At 40.5% G+C, this 21896-nt stretch overlaps 1 protein-coding gene across 4 annotated transcripts in view; it reads left to right on the top strand.

The window, feature by feature from the left end:
* CTDP1 (CTD phosphatase subunit 1) overlaps positions 1-17334 on the top strand; it is a 129518-nt gene extending 112184 nt beyond the window's left edge. For 3 of the 4 annotated variants that reach the window (XM_053245849.1, XM_053245845.1, XM_053245850.1), the window contains one exon: positions 16345-17334. In XM_053245849.1, coding sequence (XP_053101824.1) covers positions 16345-16368 — 24 coding nt within the window. In that variant the 3' untranslated portion in view covers positions 16369-17334. Of the gene's footprint in view, positions 1-6241; positions 6495-16344 lie in introns of all 4 variants that reach the window. The other variant, XR_008306176.1, reaches the window with a different exon arrangement.
* The last annotated feature ends 4562 nt before the right edge of the window (positions 17335-21896 follow it).

Below are 21896 nucleotides of genomic sequence, written 5' to 3'. Positions count from 1 at the left end.
TATAGAACAGGGGAGGAACTGTGGGAAGGGCAGTAGAGGACTGCTCTGTAGAGAACCCCCAGTACTCTGCTTTTCCTGTTCCCCTTCTTCAACCATTTTCTAACTAGCCCAAAAGCATTGCAAGAGGCTAGGAGGGCCTGCACTGAGGCAGCAGGTGCCACTTCTGTAGAGAAGGTGGAGGAGATGGAAGTGGCTGTGTATATGCATGTGCACACATTGAACAGAATTGCGGCGATGTTGGCAGGGAAGGTGCATGCAGGAGAGTTCTTGAGGGGTGGCATTTGGCATCCAGCCTCAAGCACATTGACGTCTTGGGCTGCCGCTTATTATATCAGAGTTTTGACAAATACTTTATACTTTTATATATCTATATACTTTTATGAAGTTTTCCTTTATTGCTTTAATTTCTCCTTACACTATGATATCTATCTCCATATTGCTTTTCCCATCACGTCTTATATTTACAAATTCACAGTTGACTTCATCGTCTTTCAGCTCCGTTGTCCTTTGAACGCATCTTATCACTGCTGCTACTTCAGTGATTTACACATAAATTATGTTGCTCATCAGAAATTCAGCTAAAGCTGTAGTATAATTGATATCTGGTACTAGTCTACTACATATTTGGTGATTAGCTGGAATTCTGCTTTCAGCTTTGGTTTCCTGGTTTGTTTCTTTTAGACAACCTTATTTCAGCCTCAAATAAAACATTAAGCACAGTACATTTCAGTATAAAAATAGAATATATATTCATATTATTAAACTGCCAAGTGTTTTCCAATAGAATTTCAGGGGGCTATGTGTTTTGCCAAACTAGGGGGATTGCTTCCCTCTGGGTTTGCAAAGCTGCTTATATAAAAAAACTGCTAAATTGTTTATTCTTAGCCGAAAAACCTCAGGTTTATTTCTCCATGTTCAGTGTAAGTCATCATAGGTTTCATTAGTGTGGACTTACAGTACTCCTTGTGATCTACCAGAGAATTTGAAACCATGGAGAAATAGTTCCTTTTCCCCATTTTCTTTCCCCCAAGGAAAAGAAAATAAATTTTATACTCCATGAAGTACTTACTAAGTTATCAAACATACTTTACTACTTTAAGGACAGAACATATTTTAAGCATAATTTAGCAGGATAAATTTGCACAGTTTGGCATATTTATAAAGCTGAAAATGCCTTACTGTTATGCAAAGAAGAGTTAGAAATATGCCCAATATTAGAAATTAGAAGCTGCTGGTACCAAACTACATTTTCAGTTTTGCCAGTCAGGAGAATAGGAAATAAAATGAAAGTTAAAATAAAAACTTTGAATGACGTATTAAACACAAGAAAGGTTTTATTAGCACAGAAATGGTATACAGTCCTCACCATTTTCATGCAAAAATAAAAACTCATGTTTAGAGGGAGAGCTCAGAAAATAAATTTCTTTATAATTTTCTTTATGTAATAAAATAAAAGTGGATATTCAGATAAAATATATAATGCTATTATGTTGTTTTATCATCATACACAGCATATGTCATAGTAACTTTAGATGCAAAGTGCCATGAAATTTTTCTTGAACAAATCTTAACAGTGGTTGATGGACTCAACAAGACTCACAATTTTATTTTGTTGATCATTTACACTTGGCCCTTTTTATTTGCAGGGGTTCCATTTTTGCCTATAGGCGAGAATACAAAAATTGTGAATAACGAAACCTTGAGTTAATGGCAATTGGGGAGCTAGGTCCCTAGCCCCCAAAAAGGGCCAAAAAAGCAGGGGGGGGCAGAAATAAGAGAAGAAAAGGACAGTATCTTATTCTCCAGGTCTCCAACAATGCCCCCACCAATGGTCAAATATTCACCAATTTAAAACACACACACACAAAAAATGACTCTGCTGAAAAATGGTGGCTAGAAATGACATTGGAAGTCATTTCTGGCCACTCAAAACCATGGATAAGTGAATGTTGCCTATTTTTTCTACCCAAGGATAATGAAAATGGGTCTCTAAGGCCCAATCTCAGATAAGCAAAACCACAGATAAGGAATTTGCAGGTAATTTATTTTATTTTATTTTATTTATTTGATTGATTGATTGATTGATTTATATACTGACCTTCCAAAAATGGCTTAGGGTGGTATATAATGAGTGGTAATGAGGGCCACTTTCATTTCTGGTTTAGAATCTGTATCATTATCGTCTTGAGACTCTAGTGCTCTCAAAGTTGTTTCAGTTAAGTAAGAAAAGTTCCAGTGGTTTTAAAGAGAACTTACAAAGATGTTTTTATCCTAGTTTGATCTTGAGTATTGTCAGCCTGAGTATAAATTGACTTTGAATGTAAAAATCTTAGCATGCATGAGGATCAAATGCCGCTGATGTTGTTTGTCTTGAGCAAATTGATGTAGCAAAAAGACATTAAACAAAACTACAAACAGTGATTTCTTCATTATCCAGAATATCAAAAGCTGAGGTTACACAGCCAGTTAGTAGATATTTCTTTGGGAGAGAAAGGGAATAATCACCACAATATCTGGTGTTTTGCTGATTATTTATTATTTCTTGTTTACACAGTCAGACAGGTGTTATTGACTGGTTTGTTTTATCCAAACATCGAGTCCTTCCCAAGGACATGGGATGGCTGAATTTTATCATCAATAGTATTGGTTATTATAGAGATCGTCGCAAAATATAGGCTATTCCCAGTAAAGTTGTTTTTTGTAATTGGCTGATGGTGATTTCTGTGGCCCCTATGGTGTTGAGGTGCTCTTCAAGTTGTTTTGGAATTGCACCTAAGGTGCCAATTACCACTGGGATTATTTGGGTCTTTTTCTGCCACAGCCTTTCAATTTCAATTTGTAGATCTTTGGTATTTGGTGTTTTACTGATGATGATGATGATGATGATTACTAGTAGTAGTAGTAGTAGTAGTAGTACTACTACTACTACTACTACTACTACTACTACTACAGTTCCTTGGTCAGGACATTTCAGATGTTAATGGGGTGGGGGAGGATCCGAAGACACACTCTAGGATATAGTCAAGATTAAACTGTAAAAAATAAATAATAAATTGTGCATTAAGAAATTGGGTGTTTAAAGAAAAACAAACATCAAAATAACAGTAGCAGTGAAGGGATCTTTCTCTCTTAAAGCAAAGAGCCTTATCTGTAACTCATGTATAGAACCAGTGAATTGTCCAGAGATGCAAGTGATTCTAAAGAATAAATGTGGTCAAAAATACAAAGGGGGAGGCAGTTCTCCTCGCCTCTCCCTAAACAGTGTGCCTGTCCTTGCTAGAGATGCTTTTGTTTACTATTGGTGCAATGCACTGACCTGGTTCAGATGTAATGCTAAACAATAGCCTAGTAGTATTTGAGCAAGCCTAAGGGAACCACAAGGTTCTGAACTGTGGGGGGAAGCCCACAATTCCTTCAGTTTTGTTCATATAGTGCTAAACCATGGTTTTATTGCATCTGAACCAGGCCAATACTTTATTTGGAGGCAAAAAGTAGACAGTGGCTTTAAAAAGCACTTTTCAGATCAGAAATAAGAAATTTCTGTGTGCTTTGTGTGCCTGTTTTGATATCCATAAATAAAAAGACGTGGTGTAATAAGACAATATCCCCAAAAGTTCAAATATATATTGCTTTTTTTCATTCTGTAGGTGAAATTAAATAAAAAATATTGTTGCTATTTAAATGTTGAGTAGGATTGAGGGGAATTGTCAGTCTTTCATACAATGATTCTTCTCTGAATCTTGATTTTAGAATTGCTAGAATTATCTCAGACATCACAATATATCCTGGAAAGTAATATGCTGTTGGTCTATTTGAAGTATTAGACAAGCATAATGTAGCATTGGCAGTCAAGTGTGAGAGTTATCCATAAATGCAAGGGTCAGAGGTACTTGGCATTGTCACATTAAATATGTGTTATGAGGGTGTCATTTACAGAATCTAGATGTTATGCCCTTATACAATATTTTTGCAGGCTGTTTAGAAGAATACATTATAATATGGATGAAATTTTTGGTTAAGATACCTGTGCAGTAGTTTGGAATATCCAGGATACTTCATACTATCCATCTCTTTCATTCACAGTATAGTCCTGTTTGAGTGATTCAGTATAATCCCATTTTGCAAATGGAAGATTTAAAGTAATAGCAACTTGTCCAAGGTTAGCTAATAAATCCAGTAGATACAGTTTTGCCAAATGCAAGCCCAGATTTCCATTCATATTCTCATTTTCTCTCATGCTCTCTCTCCCTGGGTATACTTCACTAAAGGCAGTGTAAAACAAACTGGGAGTTTTCGAGAGAAAGGCACAAAAATCTGTCTGTTCAGTATCCACTGCTATTATATGAGAAGTACAATGAAAGTTATTTTTTTTTAATGTCAGGAAATGCCCCCCCCCCCTTCAATCTGCATTTAATTCTGATGATCTGTCTAATTGATTTAACTATTTGGGTTAATTGTTTTTCAAAAAATGGTGAAGTGATATATAGTGACAGTAGACATAAGAATGTTATATAAGCCTGGGATTGCAACAGAATACATACAGTTTCTAGAGGCTATCATAAAAACTATAATACAGTACCTCAGAGATTCAACAATATTAGAGTTTTATTTTTAGTTTTTGGAATACTGGTCCAAAATAGGGCTGTGCACGAAACTGATCTTGCATTCTGTTCCAAGCTCAGAACGGAACGCAAGGTCCGCGGAATGTTCAACTGGCACAACTGTTCAAGCCAACGGAATGATCCTGTTCCATTGAACTGTTCTGAGTACCATTTTGGACTCCAAAATGTTGCTCTTCTGGTGATGATGGTGGTGCCCATGAAAATGGCTGTTGCATGTGCACAGAGGCTGGAAGAGCACCATTTTGGAGTCCAAAAGATGCTTGGAACGGTGCTCGGAATGGTCCAACGGAACAGGGTCATTCTTTCTGAGCTTGGAACAGGCCCTTCATTTAAAGGACATTCTGTTCCAAGCTCGGAGAACTCCAGATGATCCAGCTTCATCAGTTTTATTATGGCCATTGGCCAGCAGAAATAGGAGTAACAAATATACTCAATACAATGATCAATAAAACAATGCTAAAACACAATATAACAGAATACAATCACTCATAATAAATTACTTTAAAACAATAGAGACACCCTGAGATTTCTATAGCAAATATTGCAAACTGAAGTAGAAATTTAATCTGGTTTAGAAAAACATGTTAAACCTTAAATATCTTAAAACCCATAATCAGCAGTGAAAAGGGTGCATAAGAAGTAGTGTGATGCTCACCAATACCCCAACTGCACTAGTGGTGTGCCCGGACCGGTCCGGAGCCATGGAAAAGGCCTCCGGACCGGTCCAGCAGAGGTGGGGAGTGTCACTTTAAGGGCGGGGGGGGTAGTACTTACCCCTCCTGCCGCCCTTCCCCCTCTGGCGCTCATCTTTAAACAAATGTTTTTGAGGCGGCAGGGTTCCTCCCTGCCACCCCTGCCCCCATCGTTGGCTGCAAAGCTCTAAAGTAAGTAAAGTAAAGCTACGAATGCGCCCAGCACAGCGCGCGCACACCCATTGTTGCCACCGGCATGCGCGCACCACATACTTTCCAGTCCTCTGGTACAGAGCCTGACTATAGGGACAAATTACACATTTTTGCAATTTCACATTTGAGTTCCTTCAGAACTCTTGGGTGGATGCCATCTGGCCCTGTTGATTTGTTAATTTTTAGTTTTTCTAGACAGTTTAGAATATCTTCCCTTGTCACCTCAAATTGGCCCAGTTCTTCAGCCTCTAAACCTGAGAAGCTCAATTCAGGAGAGGGTATATGTTCAGTATCCTGAGACATGAAGACAGATGCAAAGAACTCATTCAACTTCACTGTAATATCCTTATCCTCCTCAATAGCTCCAGACTAGGTGTGATCTCCACTTCCTCCCTGATAATGCTCTTACAGAGGGAAAATCAGCTCTTTTGTTGAGGATGGGGTAGATGGGGAAACACTGCAGCTCACTTGTCCTGAGTCCTAAGTGAATTTGGTACCCAAGCTGGTCCTGCAAGTCTTGGAGATCAGGCCTAATCCTGAGCCCTCTGAGCAAGATTTAATGTTATATTGGAGAAAGTGCCATTTTAACTGATCACGATCTTTCTTTCCTTCCTATTATCCTTGGAGTAATTTCAGTTCAAAGATGTATAAAATAACCTTTTTTTCTTCAGTAGTTTGTTTGTTGCTTGTTTTTTCTTCCTTCCTTTCTTGTAGGGAGTTTGAGGAAGAGATACAGGAGAATTGTTAATAATATGAACAAAATGTTAAAGGATCTTTGATAGAAGGTGTAAATTGCATTCCTCACACTGGGCATTTTGGATATTAATAATGAATGCTAAAATGCAACCCTCAAGATTTCCCAAATTCCAATGTTGTCTTAGCCATTCCAAATTGAAATATTGAAACAGTGAAGCTTCCTTAGAGAGCATTTGGATGAAAAGACATTATTTTTCCAGGAGTCAATTATGTAAGTAAATTAATTGTAATTAGGGATAGTGAAGTAATGCATTCTTGGCTCCTTAGACATTGATCTTTAATTTTTATTGAACATGCATGAAATAAGAGTTAACCAGATCTCCATTCTAGTGGGGGACACTATGGGTGGTTTATTCTTTATTCCTATGTTTTTGCCACTGTGCATGAATATGGTCTTATATGTTGTATGTATTCCATGTTTGGCATTACTTGACTTTACTCCTGTCTTACCTTAGACTTCCTACCTTCTGGGAATAGCACACCCAGGCCCAATAACAACAAGCCACATGTAATTGGATGAACTAGGGCCACTTTTATTAATTAATATTACAATAACCTGTAACGAGGAAACAGAGTGCGGATACACCCTCTATGGGGCAGCCTCATAAGGAGGACCACCCAAAACAGGGCGAAAGACTGGGTGTTAATTCAGCCCACAAAACCTGCAAGGGCTGTTCCTCAGCTTGCCTACTTGCCTTCAGTGGTCCTCCAGTCAGACAACGATCAAGACAACCTACACCAATCCTCACTCACTGGCCACAAAAGTAGGGCAAACCTCAGTTTAGCCCTGCTTACCCCACCCATCCAAAATTTCACAAATACCTGGTTGCAGAGCCTGGAGGAACAAATCATTCCCAAGATTAGACAAATGAACACCGTCAAGGTATCATCATGGGTCTGGATGTCAGGGTGCGAAATAATATGATCCCCCATGGCCATGACAGCCCAACCAACCTCCTGATTAAGCTTCCACCAGGCATGATTAAAACACTGAATCCCACCCTGGCCATGCCAATGTAGCCGGGGAATCACACAAGACCAAGCCAGCACAATATCCGGAAAATAGGATATTTTGATAATGATTTTAACCATTGAAAATCATCAATTGCTTGCAGAATCAAGGCTTTGCTGCAAAGCAGCCTAATATTGTTCCCACCCAAATGTGTCACTGATAGTTAAGGGATGCCATACTTGGCAATATACTCATCCAAAATGGGCATTAAGAGGCTCTACGTCATCCCACAACATCCAAGTCAGTCTACTTCACCCACACTGTGGCAGGACATAACTGGGTGCCAGTGCTGGTCTGACGAACCCAACTGGCCCAAAACACGTATCTATGGCCAAAAATGAGAATGCGGACACCTGCTGGTGCGGTAAAGGACTAATGTACTGACGGCACACAGATGACCGCCAATGCCTGAGAGCACAAATCTGACCCTCAGGCATGCTGTCCAGCACTGCAGAAGACACTGCACCGATACGAAAAGAGTGGATACCGAATTCTGCTGGATAAGGCCCTCTTTACGCAGTGCATTACATACCACTGCTCAAAATTGGTAACGGGTGAGCGCAGAGGTATCTGCATGGTGAAAAAAAGGACCTTGATCATCTCTGCGCAACACCAGGTAGACCGTTACCACCGACACTGGACACACAGAACTAGTGTCACCTTGCAAAAGACTAATAATGGCCCCTTTACCACACTGGTCAGTTTTAGCCTGACGAACTGCCAACTCCACACCTTTACTTGTTAAACATACATCTTGACACCGCAGGGCCCATGCTGAAGTGTCCTGCTTAGAAGCAGTAACAAGTTCACTTACCCGAAGAGCACCAAGAAAGATCACGAGATTAGGCACCTGAAATAACACCTCAAAATTTGAAAAATGTATCGAATTTACATGTATTAAAATATTGAGTATAGAAGGGGAGATAGGTACCCAAGAGTCATGGCGAGCGGGAGTTACCCTAGCCCTACCTTCGAAAGCACAGTGTACCCTAAAGTCAGTTGTGGAGTCTTAGCCTGGAAGGAGAGAGCCACCACCTTTGTGGCAGTTGACCTAGGTGCCGAACCCCTGCTGTGCAGGTGAATGCAATAGCATAACACATGCTCCACCATAACACGTGCTCCAGCAAACATCATCCAACCCAGACAAATCTCTAAACATGCAGAATTCACGTATAGCTGCTGCATAACACTTCCTGGTATTAGGAGACAAAGAGAGGTGGATAGCTTGTTCAGTTTCTACTTCTCAAGGTTCCATAACTCAACAGGAATGTTTTGGGAGGTTTTCTTGGCCATCAGTGCGAGAGTCTGAAAACGCTTCTCCTGCATCCACAGTATTGTTATCTAAACCCAGAGAGTGGCAAGTAATAAAATATTATGCTGCAAGCACTGTAAAGTGAAACGCCTAACCAACTGCATGACCCAAGGATTACAAGAGGTCCCAGAATTGATCACGTGAACGGTGGACAGATTACCACACCAAAACTGTACTGTGTGATTCGCAAACTCTTGAACCCAAACATGTACAGCCAAAATAGGTTTTTTACAGATTAAAGAGTGACATAATGGGTAAGAAGACCCTCCCGGGGTCTGTGCCTGACCTCGGATGATAGCAGCCGAGGGCATGACCTCCAAGTGGCCACTATCAGAGTAATCCCCAAAAACCGGGCAATTAAGAGTCATAATCCACAACCAAAGTGTTGGTTGTGGACAGTCTCAAGGGAGGGAAGGATCCAAGGCTGAGCAGTGCTGAAATGATTCATCACAGCTGGCCCAAGCAGGCTCACTGAACTCTGAAAATGCATGATAAATAATATCCAGGTATTTTATCATAGAAGCTGCCCATGCCGGTTGCTTCTGCAAGACTACACCCATGTAAACCATGTACCCAACTAACCAGTTCAACCAATTACAGCCAACTGTTTGACCTTAAACGTCTCCTTATCCCTAGCATAACCTTTGTCACTCTCCAATGGACCCAGTATCGGAATCAAGAGTATTATGACGAAAAGACTGAACAAAGGGTGTAGTTTTAACAGCAGCAACTTCTTCACTGGAGCCCTTTTCCAAAGCCTCAAATGTGGCCTCGGTGGACTGTGAAAGTTGCAGCTGTTGATCAGCCTGGCTTGTTCTGGAAGTTCTTTTAGCCTGAGTACCGGGGAGTCAGTCCACTCCCATCCCCTGTCACCTTTTTACTAGCCTCCAAGGCATCAAGCCGAAACAGAATCTGAGCCATAACAATCTGCCCTTCATCCTCAGAAGAAGAATCCGGGGGCTGAACGGGCTGGTGGATCAGGCGTTTAGAAAGTGGTACCATTCCTTTACCCTTAGAGTTACCTGGACTTTTCTTGAAGGCTATAGTTTCAATGATTTTTTTAAATTAATAAATCAACCACTAGCCAAATGAAGTATAATATTAGTTTAATAAAGTCATATGCTCCTGTATTACCCCAATTTAAACTCCCCTTTATACGTGTGTGTGTGTGTGTGTGTGTGTAATTATGCTATTTTATTTCATTTTATTTGTTTGTTTATATTTTTATATTGTAATCACGGCACCCCCTGACCCCCACCAGAAATGACCCCCCCAAAAAACCAAAATTAAAAATATCGGCAAACCACGGATACTCAGGTCGCAGTTGGCGAGGGCGGTCACAATTTTCTAGTTGTGGATACTCAAATCTGATATTGGGGAAACCGTAATAGGTGAGGGATGAGACTATCTATCTATCTATCTATCTATACACACACATTTTAATACTTTATGCAACTTTATATGTTTTCAGATACACACACACACATATACATAAACACCAGGCCTGCTCAATTTTGACCCCCAAGCTGTTTTTGGACTACAATTCCCATAATCCCCAGCCACAGTGGCCAATAGCCAGGGATTATGGGAATTTTAGGCCAACATCTGCAGGAGGGCCGAAGTTGAGTAGCACTGATATAAACACACATGCATACATATATGCACCCTTATTTGGAGGCTTTAAAGTTATCAACAACACATATCCAAAGCCCATTGATATCAATTAATATCAATTAATTGTCAGTGTTCTGTTTAATTATGCCATCAAACTAATGAATGCCCACAGTTAAATATGCTTAAGGAATGAACCCAAGGTTACCAAAATTAAATGCTTATCACAAGAAAACTCAATATTCAAAAGCAAAGCCAACACAAAGAGAGATAATAAGCAGCCAACTAGACTACAATTATAGATATTAGGGATGTGCAAATTGATTCAGGTACAAATTGATTTGTACCCAAATCTAGGTGATTTGGAGACAAAACAAATCACCCTTGTGGTCCATTGGCTAGATTCGGGTACAAATTGAATTGTGCCTGATTCGATTCTAATTGATTTGAGAGTCTGATCCCTCCTATTAATTCCCCCAGATTCCCAGCTTTCATTTTTTTAAAAAAGCTAAGCTCTAGCCCTTGTAGAAGTGGAGTTAGGGAGCAAAATGTCTGGTCACTATTTTTCAAGTGTTTGGATTCTTTGGTGTATAATAACTTTCCCTCAATGAATCCCTTTGAGGATTCATTACACACGTTCATTTCTTCTATTCATTTTGACAGTCTTTTCAACAGTGCCAACTGTCAACTGCCATGTGCCAACTACACCCCACTACCACCCGCAAGGCAGTGGGGTATTACTCAGTTATTGTTCTAGGTCCCCCCCCCCCAGTGTTTAGGCTCTTTGGTGTCTAATAACCTTTCCTCATAATGAATCCCTACGAGGATTCATTACACACCAAAGAGTCTAAGCACCTCAAAAATTCCTAAAAGATAAACTGAGTACCCAGTGGCTTGTGGGGTGCAGGGTAGTTGGAACATAGGATGCCACTAATTCCCCTCCCCACCTGCAAAGCAGTGGAGTCAAAATGAACAGAAGAAATGAAGGTGTGTAGACACCAAAGAATCAACTTCAAAAATACCTTAAAAAAATAAACTGAGTACGTGTGTGTGTGTGTGTGTGTGTGTGTGTGTGTGTGTAGGGGTGTAGTTGACAGTTGGCAGTGTCGAATGATAGTCAAAATGAACAGCAGAAACGAAGGCATATAATGAATCCTCATAGGAATTCATTATGAGGAAAAGTTATTAGACACCAAAGAATTGAAACATTTCAATATTTCTAAAAATTAAAATGAGTACCTCACTGCCTTGCAGGGGTGTGGGGGAGGGGGCTGTAGTTGGAACATGGTGACAGTTTGCACTGTCCAGTGACAGTCAAAATGAACAGAAGAAATGTAGGTGTGCAATGAATCCTCATAGGGATTAATTATGATGAAAAGTTATTATACACCAAAGAATCCAAACACTTGAAAAATGATGACTGCACATTTTGCTCCATAACTCCACTTCTATAAGGGCTAGAGCTTAGCTTTAAAAAATGAAAGCTGGGGATCTGTTTTAGGGTTAGGATATGGCAACTTTGAATCCCCATTGTTTCTTATGGTGGAAATGTTCAAAATCAGTAAAAAATTTAAAAATTCATTAAACATCAACCAAGTGTCCCACTGCCATGAAATTTGGTGGGTGGGTAGCACCCATGGGGACCTACCTACCACCCAAATATGGTGCCCCTAGACCTTGTTAGGCGGTCCAAATCAGTCCAAATAGAATAAAAGCAAATACAAATTGAATCTGGGGTGATTTAGAGGGGGTAGATTTGGATTAAAAAAAAATCAGAGGTGATTTGTTTTGAGCACAAATCAAATTTAAAAAATTATTTGTGCACCTCCCTAATAGATATTACTCAAAGAAATGGAAGTGAAAGGTATGAGAACAGTAATTAAAAATAAAGAACCACTGAACCGTGTGAGCTTAAAAGCCCAGAACTAAAGCAGCAGTTTCCCCAGTAATGAGAAGAATCTGCTGAGTCATCCGTAGATCGAGCCCACGAAGCTGTCCCTGCTGCCTGGTCTTATTGCTGAGTTTTTGTATCACCATGCTGGGAACCGCAGCCCACGAAAAGCTGTCACCAACGCCACCACCTAGAGCTGCAAAGCTCAGTCCCCAGAGCCCCGAATTTGCCATCTGAATGCCCTGTCCAACCCACCAGCCATTCCACATTCCAGGCAAGCTACTAGCAGCGAACCCCATGCTGCTTTTCCCAGAGCAACTGAGGGAGGACAGAATGGGAACCAACTGCTTATGCAGCTGCTCCCATTGGATGGCCCGCACACGTGCCGCAGGAGCCAAGATGGTGGCCTTTGTGTCTGCCTCAATGGCCAAGAGCACAACCCTACCCCCATATCAGCCATATATGATGACAGGGAGCGGCATTACTTGACTTTACTCCTAGCATACCTTAGATTTCCTACCTTCTGGGAATAGCTGATTGTAGAACAGCAGTACTAACTGAAATGTACAAAATAAACAGTGGCCAGTGATATGAAAATAAAAACCAAGGTCAGCTCTCTGAAACTGAGCATATTAATTGTCCAATATATGGCAGAGTCTGACAACAGGATGCCTTGCTACAAAATCTAGACTTAAGTGAGAGCCGTTTGAAAGTAGGATCCAACCCACTGATTGATTCTGTCTTTTCATGGAGAGCTACTACTTCTAGGAACAGAAGGTGAGTTTTACTCATGCAAGGATCTCTTGTGTGAGCCAAACCCTCCTTCCATTTGTGACAGGAGCTTCTGATGATGGAGTGGCATTCCAAAAAAATTAGAATCCATTCCAGTGTCTGTAAACAATAAAATCAAAAGGGTGTGTGTGTTTCCCCATCTTTCTAAGGTTGAGAAGTCCCTGTGAATCACTATGATGCCCATTTTTAAAATGCACAATCCTGTTAGATTCCTCACTGACAACGGGCCAAAGCCCCTACCTCCTAAACAGCCAGCCATCTAACTTCATTGCCCCTGTAGCGGATTAAAGCCTTTCTCTCAGAGCAAACTCACATGAAGGAAAGACATGCTGAATCATCCCTGCTTGAGCTGCCTGGCTAGGCTTCTCCTAAAACTTTTCTATATTCCTGATAGGTTTAAAATGCCGCCGCCGCCACCCCTCTTATCCACAGAGCTTGAACCTCTCTGGGCTTGGGGTGGAATATCAGGGAAAACTCTCTTTATTTTGCTCTTGGGAAAGTACAGAAATCTTCCACATGCAAGCCTGCATGTGGTGAGAAAACAGATAGCTTCTGGCCATTTGAGGATGTGATTGCACCAGAGGAATCCCCCTTCAACCCCTCACCTTTTCCTGAGTTAAAAACCAACTCTGAGTGGTTTGTAAAAATAACTTTTACTACAGACTGCTCTCATCTGATGCTCTCTCAGGTTTAAATACATCTAAGAATACGTAATAGGATTACAAAAATAGGTTGTCTTAATGGACATTCAAATTTTTATAGCGTCTTTTGCAACGCCCTAGCTAGGATGTGCATAAGCTAGTGTTTCTTATTTTAATTATGTTACAGGTAAACAATAATAGACCAGTATCAGGAACATGCAAAAGCACACACACCAAAGAAATATGTTTCTAGTGCACAATCTAACAAACTGTTCCCTATGCTGAGTTCCCTTTTCCTTGAACTCCCCCAATTCCTGAAGAGAATCAAACTTCCTGTAATCCTTTCTTTTAAGGATCTACAGAGTTATTCCATAAGAGAAACCTCCATGCTGGCTTCAACAATGAGGGAGCAAACTCCATTGCCCCTCACTAAGCCTTTCCGCACACTTCTCTCCAACAAAGACTGCCCTTCTTCCCATAATTCCCAGCAACTGCTCTCTAGATCCCACCCACCTTGTGTACTGATTGGCTGCCCTGGAGTTCTCCAGAGTTTCATTCAAAATGAAGGTTCACTCCCTGTTAACTCTTTAGAGGGTTCACCCCCACCCCCACACAAATTTGGATTAAGCAGCTATTAGTGGGAGAGAGGGAGAGTTGACAACTTTGCCTGGGGACCATCCATTATGCCAAAGAACTGGAAGGTAGCCAATGTGATGCTAATTTTTTTTTTAAGGATCCAGGAAATTGCAAGTCAATTCACTTGATATCTGTCCCAGGTACATTAGTAAAAATTACAAGAAAACCTCGGTATCCGGGAGTGGGGTGTACCGTGAATACCAAAACCACAAATACCGAGTAATTGGGGCAATGGCATCTCGGGGTATAGGTTTTGGGGGGTGGCCAAAGACATGAAAAAAGCACATTAAAGCACCCTACTGTGCTCTGTGGTTCCCCAGCAGTCCTGTAGTACCCCACAAGAGTCAAACCTTAGCTAAAAATCATTGTCACCCCCCCCCCTTTTTTGTGGCAAAACTAGCCACAAAATTGTTCTTCTCCTCAAAATGGTGGCTGAAAATGACCTCCAAGGATGACCTCAGTTTCCAGCCACCACCAACCCACGGATATGCAGGTGTAACCCTCCTCCTTCCCGCTCCCTGAATATTTTTACCACTTATACGAAGTTCAGATGTCCATTACCCAGCTGCGGATACATGGATATGTGAATGTAGGATCCGCGAATATAGAGGTTCTTCTGTATAATTAACTATGACATTATTTAAACATATAGAAGAATTTATTAAACATGCTTGAAAGAGAATTTACATAGTTCCTGCAAAGATAAGTCCTGCCTCTCTAATCTAAAGTTATTTAAACTTATTTGAGAGGGTCAAATGGAGTTGAGAGAGATGATCCAGTGGACATTATATTCCTAAACTTTCAAAGAGCCTTTAACTAAGTTACTCACATGGGCTCTCAATACTCTTGGGTAACAGGAAGGTTTTCTTCTGTTGGTAAAAGGTTAAAAAACAGAAAATAGAGAATGGGAATAAAATGAACAATTTTCACAATGCAGATAGGTAAGAGGAAGGAGGATCTCTATTAGGACTGCTATGTTCACAAGTGATCTGGAATTATGGGTAAGCAATGAGATGGCCAAGATTTGCAGATGACACAACTATTCAAGCTGGTGAAAACTGAAATTGATTGTGCACTCCAAAAGGATCTCTCTAAACTGGGTGAATGGAAAATTAATGGCAAATGTGGTTATGTGTAAAATGATGCACATTGGGGCAAAAAATCCCAGGTTCACATGATGGGTCTGAACTATTGGTGGCAAACCACAAAAGAGATCTTGGGGTGAATAACACAATTAAAACATCTATCTGGTATGGAGCAACTGAAAAAAGGCAAATTCTGTGCTGAAGATAATTAGGGAAGTGATTGAAAATAAAGCTGCAAATATCATAATTCCTTTATACCAACCTATGGTGTGGCCACATTTAGAATACTATGTACAGTTCTAACAGCCACATCTCAGAAAGTGTATTGTAGAGATGGAAAGGATACAGAGGACCACAACCAAAATTATCAAGGGGTCAGAGTCTCTGACCCCTTGATAATTTCGGTTGTGGTCGTATCTTCCTAATAAGGAAAGCCTATAACATTTGTGGCTTATTTGAGAAAAAAGGTGGCTAAGGGGGAACCTGATTGGTGTTTATAAAAAGCCTCATGCATGGTGTAGAGAAAGTAGATCAAGAAGTTTTTCTCCCTCTCTTAAACACTAAAACCAGAGGACATTTAATGAAACTAATAGGCAGGAGATTTAGGATAAATGAAAAGTACTTTTTGATGTAGCACATAATTAATATCTTGAATTCATAGCCACAAGATGTAGTGATGCCCACTGGCTTGGATGTATTTAAAGGGGAATTAGATGAATTTATGGAGGACAAGTCTATCAGTGGTTAGTAGTCATGATTACATGCTTCCTCTAGGTTCAGAGGCAATATAACTCTCGATACCAATTGCAGAGAGCCATGGCAGGAGAAGGGACATGCCTATATCTCCTTCCTGTGGGCTTCCCAGAGGCATTTGATTAGCGGCTGTTCTAGGTTACATAGGTTTTTCATCTGCCCCATCAGGGCTTTTCTTGTGTTCATTCCTTCATTAGACAGTTAAATGTCAACTTCTCTTTTGTATATCTTGTATTGCCTTTTTCCTTCTTCTTTGAAAATTTTACACTATTAGTAGATTAACAAACAGCATTTTAATCATGACTTGTATCTTTGCCCTCATTTGCAGGGGTCACAAGCGAAAGCTGGATGAAGATGATGATGCCAGTGAATCAAGTAAAGAATCCAGCAATGAAGATGAGGAGGGCAGCAGCTCAGAGGCAGATGAAATGGCAGCAGCACTGGAAGCTGAACTGCATGACTTTATGTAGCCTACATATGAGAGGCAATGTGTAATTATGTGTTTCTGCAACCACTCAGAATTCCAATGGAGGGTGTCCCCCTTCCCCAAAAATATGGTGTATATTTTACAAAGCAACATAGGAGGTGGTGATGCATTATTTTACAATATCTGAAATAGGTGTTTTTAAGGTGTTTTACTAAAGGAAAATATACTTTTTTTTAAAGGAAAAGTATTAAAGGGGGACTTGGTGTGATATGCCAAAGACACATTGTAAGTTCTTCAGAACCTTCTTATACAGGACAATAGTACAGATATTTGTAATTGAAGACTATTGCCGTGATGGCTTTGGGTACCAAGCTGCAGAAAGATAAAGAAGATCTAAAGAATATATTGCATGGATGAAGTGAAAGGATCCTGATCAGGATATGTTTTCTTCATAAAGAGATGTTATCAAATAGACTTTAACAAAAACAAGAATAAAAGAATTTATATTTGTATAGGAACTGAGAATGTGATATGCAAGCTTTGAACTCTGCACTTGACCTACCTGCCACGTGCTTCTAAGAGAATATATGATGACTGACTTCCATGTTTTTAAGTTACTTTGTCGATTTGTTGTATCCTTTAGGAGGCCATTTAGATTTTTAACTTTCCTTCTCTGTCATTGCAGTTCTAGCACAGGCAACTCTGTGCATTTTGTACTGCCAGAAAGAACTTATTTGTTCATTTTGTGTTTGTTTTTGAAAAGAATGGCTGCTAGCTCATTCTAGATAGCATTTTATTTCTTTGAAAGAACAGATGTAAAGTTTTTGTATATTCTATTTCATATTTGATCCACAAACAGATTCTTTCATTTAATAAAAATCCATTTTGTAAGCTCTGTTCTCAGTTTATCGGTTACAGTGCTAATATTTCTATTTTGGTTACTTCTGTAAGATAAGATGCACCTTTTCCAAGTTTGCACTTCTGATGAAAATAATTAGCAGCATCTTTTGGAATGAGACCAACATTTCTTTGATAGAAATCCTTCTCATTCCAGCCTTATAACAATTAGGCTTGCTATTTGAAGTGACAGGGAATGCTTGTAAAAGCTGTTTGATTACAGAATTCTTATTTAATGTACTTGAACATATGGTGTTTTATTGTTTTCAAGCTACGTTTTGGTTGGAGGATGGCTTTGTTTTAGCAGGTCAACAGTAAGCATCTTTGAATAAAATGACTGAGGCCCAAATTAAGGGCACTTGTGCTAGCCCAACAGAACACTTTACTTTGAACAGCTGGTCCCCATGTTGTGACATGCACTGCCTTCGAAATTTCCTCTTTGTTTCAAAAGCAGCTCATATGAGACATATGGGGCGCATTATTCAGATCAGTATTGCCTTGCACCTTAGTCCTTATTTCCCAACAGAAATGAAGCCTAAATGCATGTATCTCCTTCATCCCTTGTGATCTTTGCCTCACCCTTTGTCTCTCTTTCCACTCCTTCATCTAAATTTAGGTTGTGTTTTGGGGCCGGGCATATCTGTTACATATGTTACTTTGTAAACCTCCATGTATATTGAGAGTGTAATATAAACAATAATGCAGCTTTACTAATACAAAATGAAATTTAGTTCTATAAAGAAGTCTTTTTCTGTTGAATTTATAGGTCAGCTTTGCTGGCTGAAAATGTCTGTAAAGCAACTTCTGTAGTGACAGACTTGACAGTCTTAACTTTAAGGATGTTAAAGTTTCAACAGATTTCTCAGTTACTTTACCATATTTACCCAAATTCACAATGGGTTTGTCCCCCAAAATTCTTTAATTTTATAAATTGTGTGGTCAGGGGAGGGTTTGTCAAGCACTGGGGAGTGTAATATAACTCTGAAGATCATTCGAGTTTTGAACTCTAGGATAACAATACAGTCTTCTCCCGTTGCCACTGTTCCTATTGTGAAAGGAAAGTAAGGAACTGGATAAATCAGGGGGTTGTCTTGCATTCAGAGTCCTTTGCCTAGCTCGCGCTCAGCTCTCTCCCTTGCTAAGGATCCTAACAGCAGCATGGCCAAACCATGTCGAGTCCTGGAACTTTACAAAAAGCTAGAAGAATAAGTCAGTGTTAATGAAACTGTTCTGGAGTGCTGGTTAAACACTCCAGTGGTACTTTTGGACTAGTGTGCAGAATCCACGTGACTATATGGAACAGTTCATCACAGTAGCAATTTGTGCAAAGTTTTGGTTTGGAAATGATGAGAAGACAAATATGGTACAATCAGATTTATTTAGGGATAACTGGATTACAGGAAAATAAAAACATTGATTAGGCAAGGTGAGGAGACAACGAAATCTTAACCAACAGTATTAACTAGAATCTCATGTAGAGGCGTTTTAGCTTAAGGTCTGAATTGTCAATTAAGGCTTTACTTGAGAAAGGGTCCATATGTATACTTAAAGGGGAAAGATAAGGGAGCAAGGTCCAATCTGTTGGTGTGTTGGGTGCAATTGTAGGTTGGAGTGTGCAGGTAGATTTACTTGCAGGGACAAAGTGGAAAGGCAGGAAAAAGAAGCAAGTGCCACAGTGTGACCACTCGCAGGCTGAAGAAACAGCATGGTATAGGTTCATGTAGGTGAGAGAGCAGGGTCCTTTCTTCTTGGGTCTGGGGTACATTCTGAAGAGTTCTCGGGTGTTCTGAGTGCTCTAAACGTGTGCTTGGATCTGGGATACAAAAAGGCAAATGCATGCCCTAGGGCAATCAAAAGTCACTCTCCCTGCCTGCAAAGGCTGAAACTTGTGTGTAATAAAGAGGTTCATGTTTACATGAATCAATCAAGCAGGTGTGATCTTTAAGAAATAAAAGATGGAATGGCTGATCAAAAAGTATGTGTGGAGTACATTGGTGAACCCAAAAGACTTATCGGATACCAGGACATCTGTTCCTGAGAGAGAGAGGGGGTGGGTTCTTTTCCTGTTAATGATCCTACCTCTTGGTCCTTGCCAGCACACTAACATTGCAATAGGAGGCTGGGGGTATGCCATGCTTTTCTGGATTGTAAGAGTGATTAGTGAGGCTAATCCCATTTCCAAAAAAAGGGAGTTAGCTATTTCTCTTGTGAAGGTCTCTTTGACTAGGGTTGTGCGTTTTGTATTTTTTCTGTTTTGATTTGTACCAAATCTGAATCAACCCCATTTTGTAATTTGTCTGAAATTAAGCCTTCCGAATCACCTCAATTTTGTTTTGTATCCAAATTAATCTGAATCTGAATCCGAATTAATTGATTTAAAAATGGGTCACGTGGTCAAAAGAGTGGGTGGGGTTTATAGTGCCCAATGAGTGGAAGCTACCACAAAAATTTCAAAGGAAGTGGGCAAACTGCTGATTTTTGGTTAATTTTTGAAGTTTGCGTGTCTTTCAGATTTTCCCCTTAGGGTATGATGGAGGTTTCAGGAAAAGTATAGCTTCACGTGAGGTAGGGGTGGCCCAGAGTGGAGTGTGGTTGGTGGTAGTGCCCAGTTGGTACAAGGAAGCTACCACAATTTTTTCAGAGGAATTTGGCAAAGGGCTGATTTTTAAAGAATTAATGAAGTTACATGTCTTTCAGATTTTCCTGGTAGGATATAATGGAGGTTTCTGCAGTCCCGTAACTCCACTTGAGGGGCACTGGGGTGGCCCACAGCCAGTGACGGTGTAGTGCACATAGGGTGCCAACCACCCACATGGGTTGCCAACCCATGAAGTACAGAGTTTTGTTGGGAGAGGAGAGCTGGTCTTGTGGTAGCAAGCATGACTTCTCCCCATAGCTAAGCAGGGTCTGCCCTGGTTGCATATGAATGGGAGACTTGATGTGTGAGCACTGCAAGATATTCCCCTCAGGGGATGGAGCCGCTCTGGGAAGAGCAGAAGGTTTCAAGTTCCCTCCCTGGCTTCTCCAAGATAGGGCTGAGAGAGATTCCTGCCTGCAACCTTAGAGAAGCCGCGGCCAGTCTGTGAAGACAATACTGAGCTAGATAGACCAATGGTCTGACTCAGTATATGGCAGTTTCCTATGTTCCTATGTTGTTCTAGAGGTGTTCTGAGAGTAGATTCTCTAGTAGCATATGGAATGGATTCATGGTTTTTCATTAAAAAATCTCATTTGCTACCACAGAATCTAAACTCAACACCTCAGAAACAACAAAGCCCAGTACCCCAATGGGTTAGCAATCTAGGGGAGTGGTTGGTACCCTCTGTGCACTACACCACCACTCACTTCGGGCCATCCCAGTGCCCCCCAGGTGGATTTATGGGGCTGCTGAAACTTCTATTATTCCCTATGGGGAAAAATCTTAGACCTGTAAACCTCAAAAATTCCTAAGAAATCAGCCCTTTGCCCTATTTGGAATCTGGGTGCACCACCCTTGGGGCACTGCCACCCAACCCACTGTTTTGCCCCTGAAGCCCCACATAAACAAGTTGAAAGAGTGAAGAGAATGATGAACAACAACACCATTTAATCTTTTGGCACAGTTATTTGAGAATTTTGCAGCAGGTGGGAGCCTGTGCCTGTGGCACTAGCACAGCAGCACGACCTATTTGTGGATTCAAGCAATATTTCAATAAAAACACTTCCTCCCCATGGAACAGTGACCACAGGTCATTTGAGATAGCAAGATAGACCAATGAGCCAGCATGGTGTAGTGGTTAGAGTGCTGGACTAGGACCGGGGAGACCCGAGTTCAAATCCCCATTCAGCCATGATACTAGCTGGGTGACTCTGGGCCATTCACTTCTCCCAGCCTAACCAACTTCACAGGGTTGTTGTGAGGAGAAACCTAAGTATGTAGTACACTGCTCTGGGCTCCATGGAGGAAGAGCGGGATATAAAATGTAAAAAATTAAAATAAAACTGCCTTGGTACTATGGAACAGCTTCAAATGTTCATTTAACTGAAGTGGAATGAGCCGTAGCCCAAACAAATCAGCCTACTGTTCAGAATTGTTGAGATTTCTCATCACTGCATTTAAGAAAGTGCAAAACTATGGATCATGGTTACAAGAAAGAGAGAAGCAACTAAGATTCCTGGGGATGTCAATAGATTGACAGGTGTATTCCTCACCCCACTCCTTTTGTCTCCTGTAGGCCCATGTGGATGACCTGTCCCTGCAATGGCAAAAGTTGTGAACCCCTGGCTTAGACATTATGTCCCACCAAATTACATTGTGGCCTAAATTACATTAGACTGCTTAACTTGGGCAACAAAACTTAGACACCACTATAACTCATAAAAATCAGAAGAAAAACAAAATAGCTCTTCAAAAGCCCCATGAACAAGTCAAGAGATTCTTTCTAAACCTTTGGAAAGAAACACCTGTGTAATTTCAGAACTTTCCTAACCAGCTTCTCAAAAAGCTTCTCTGCACAATTTATACCATGGCTTTTAGCAAGAGCTTTGGAATTGCAGTGAGCTCCCAAAGATATTTG

This window comes from Hemicordylus capensis, chromosome 4 (genome assembly GCF_027244095.1).
Source record: "Hemicordylus capensis ecotype Gifberg chromosome 4, rHemCap1.1.pri, whole genome shotgun sequence".
Taxonomy (NCBI): domain Eukaryota; kingdom Metazoa; phylum Chordata; class Lepidosauria; order Squamata; family Cordylidae; genus Hemicordylus; species Hemicordylus capensis.
Note: the sequence above shows the minus strand (reverse complement) of the source record. Positions and strands in the feature narration are given on the sequence as shown.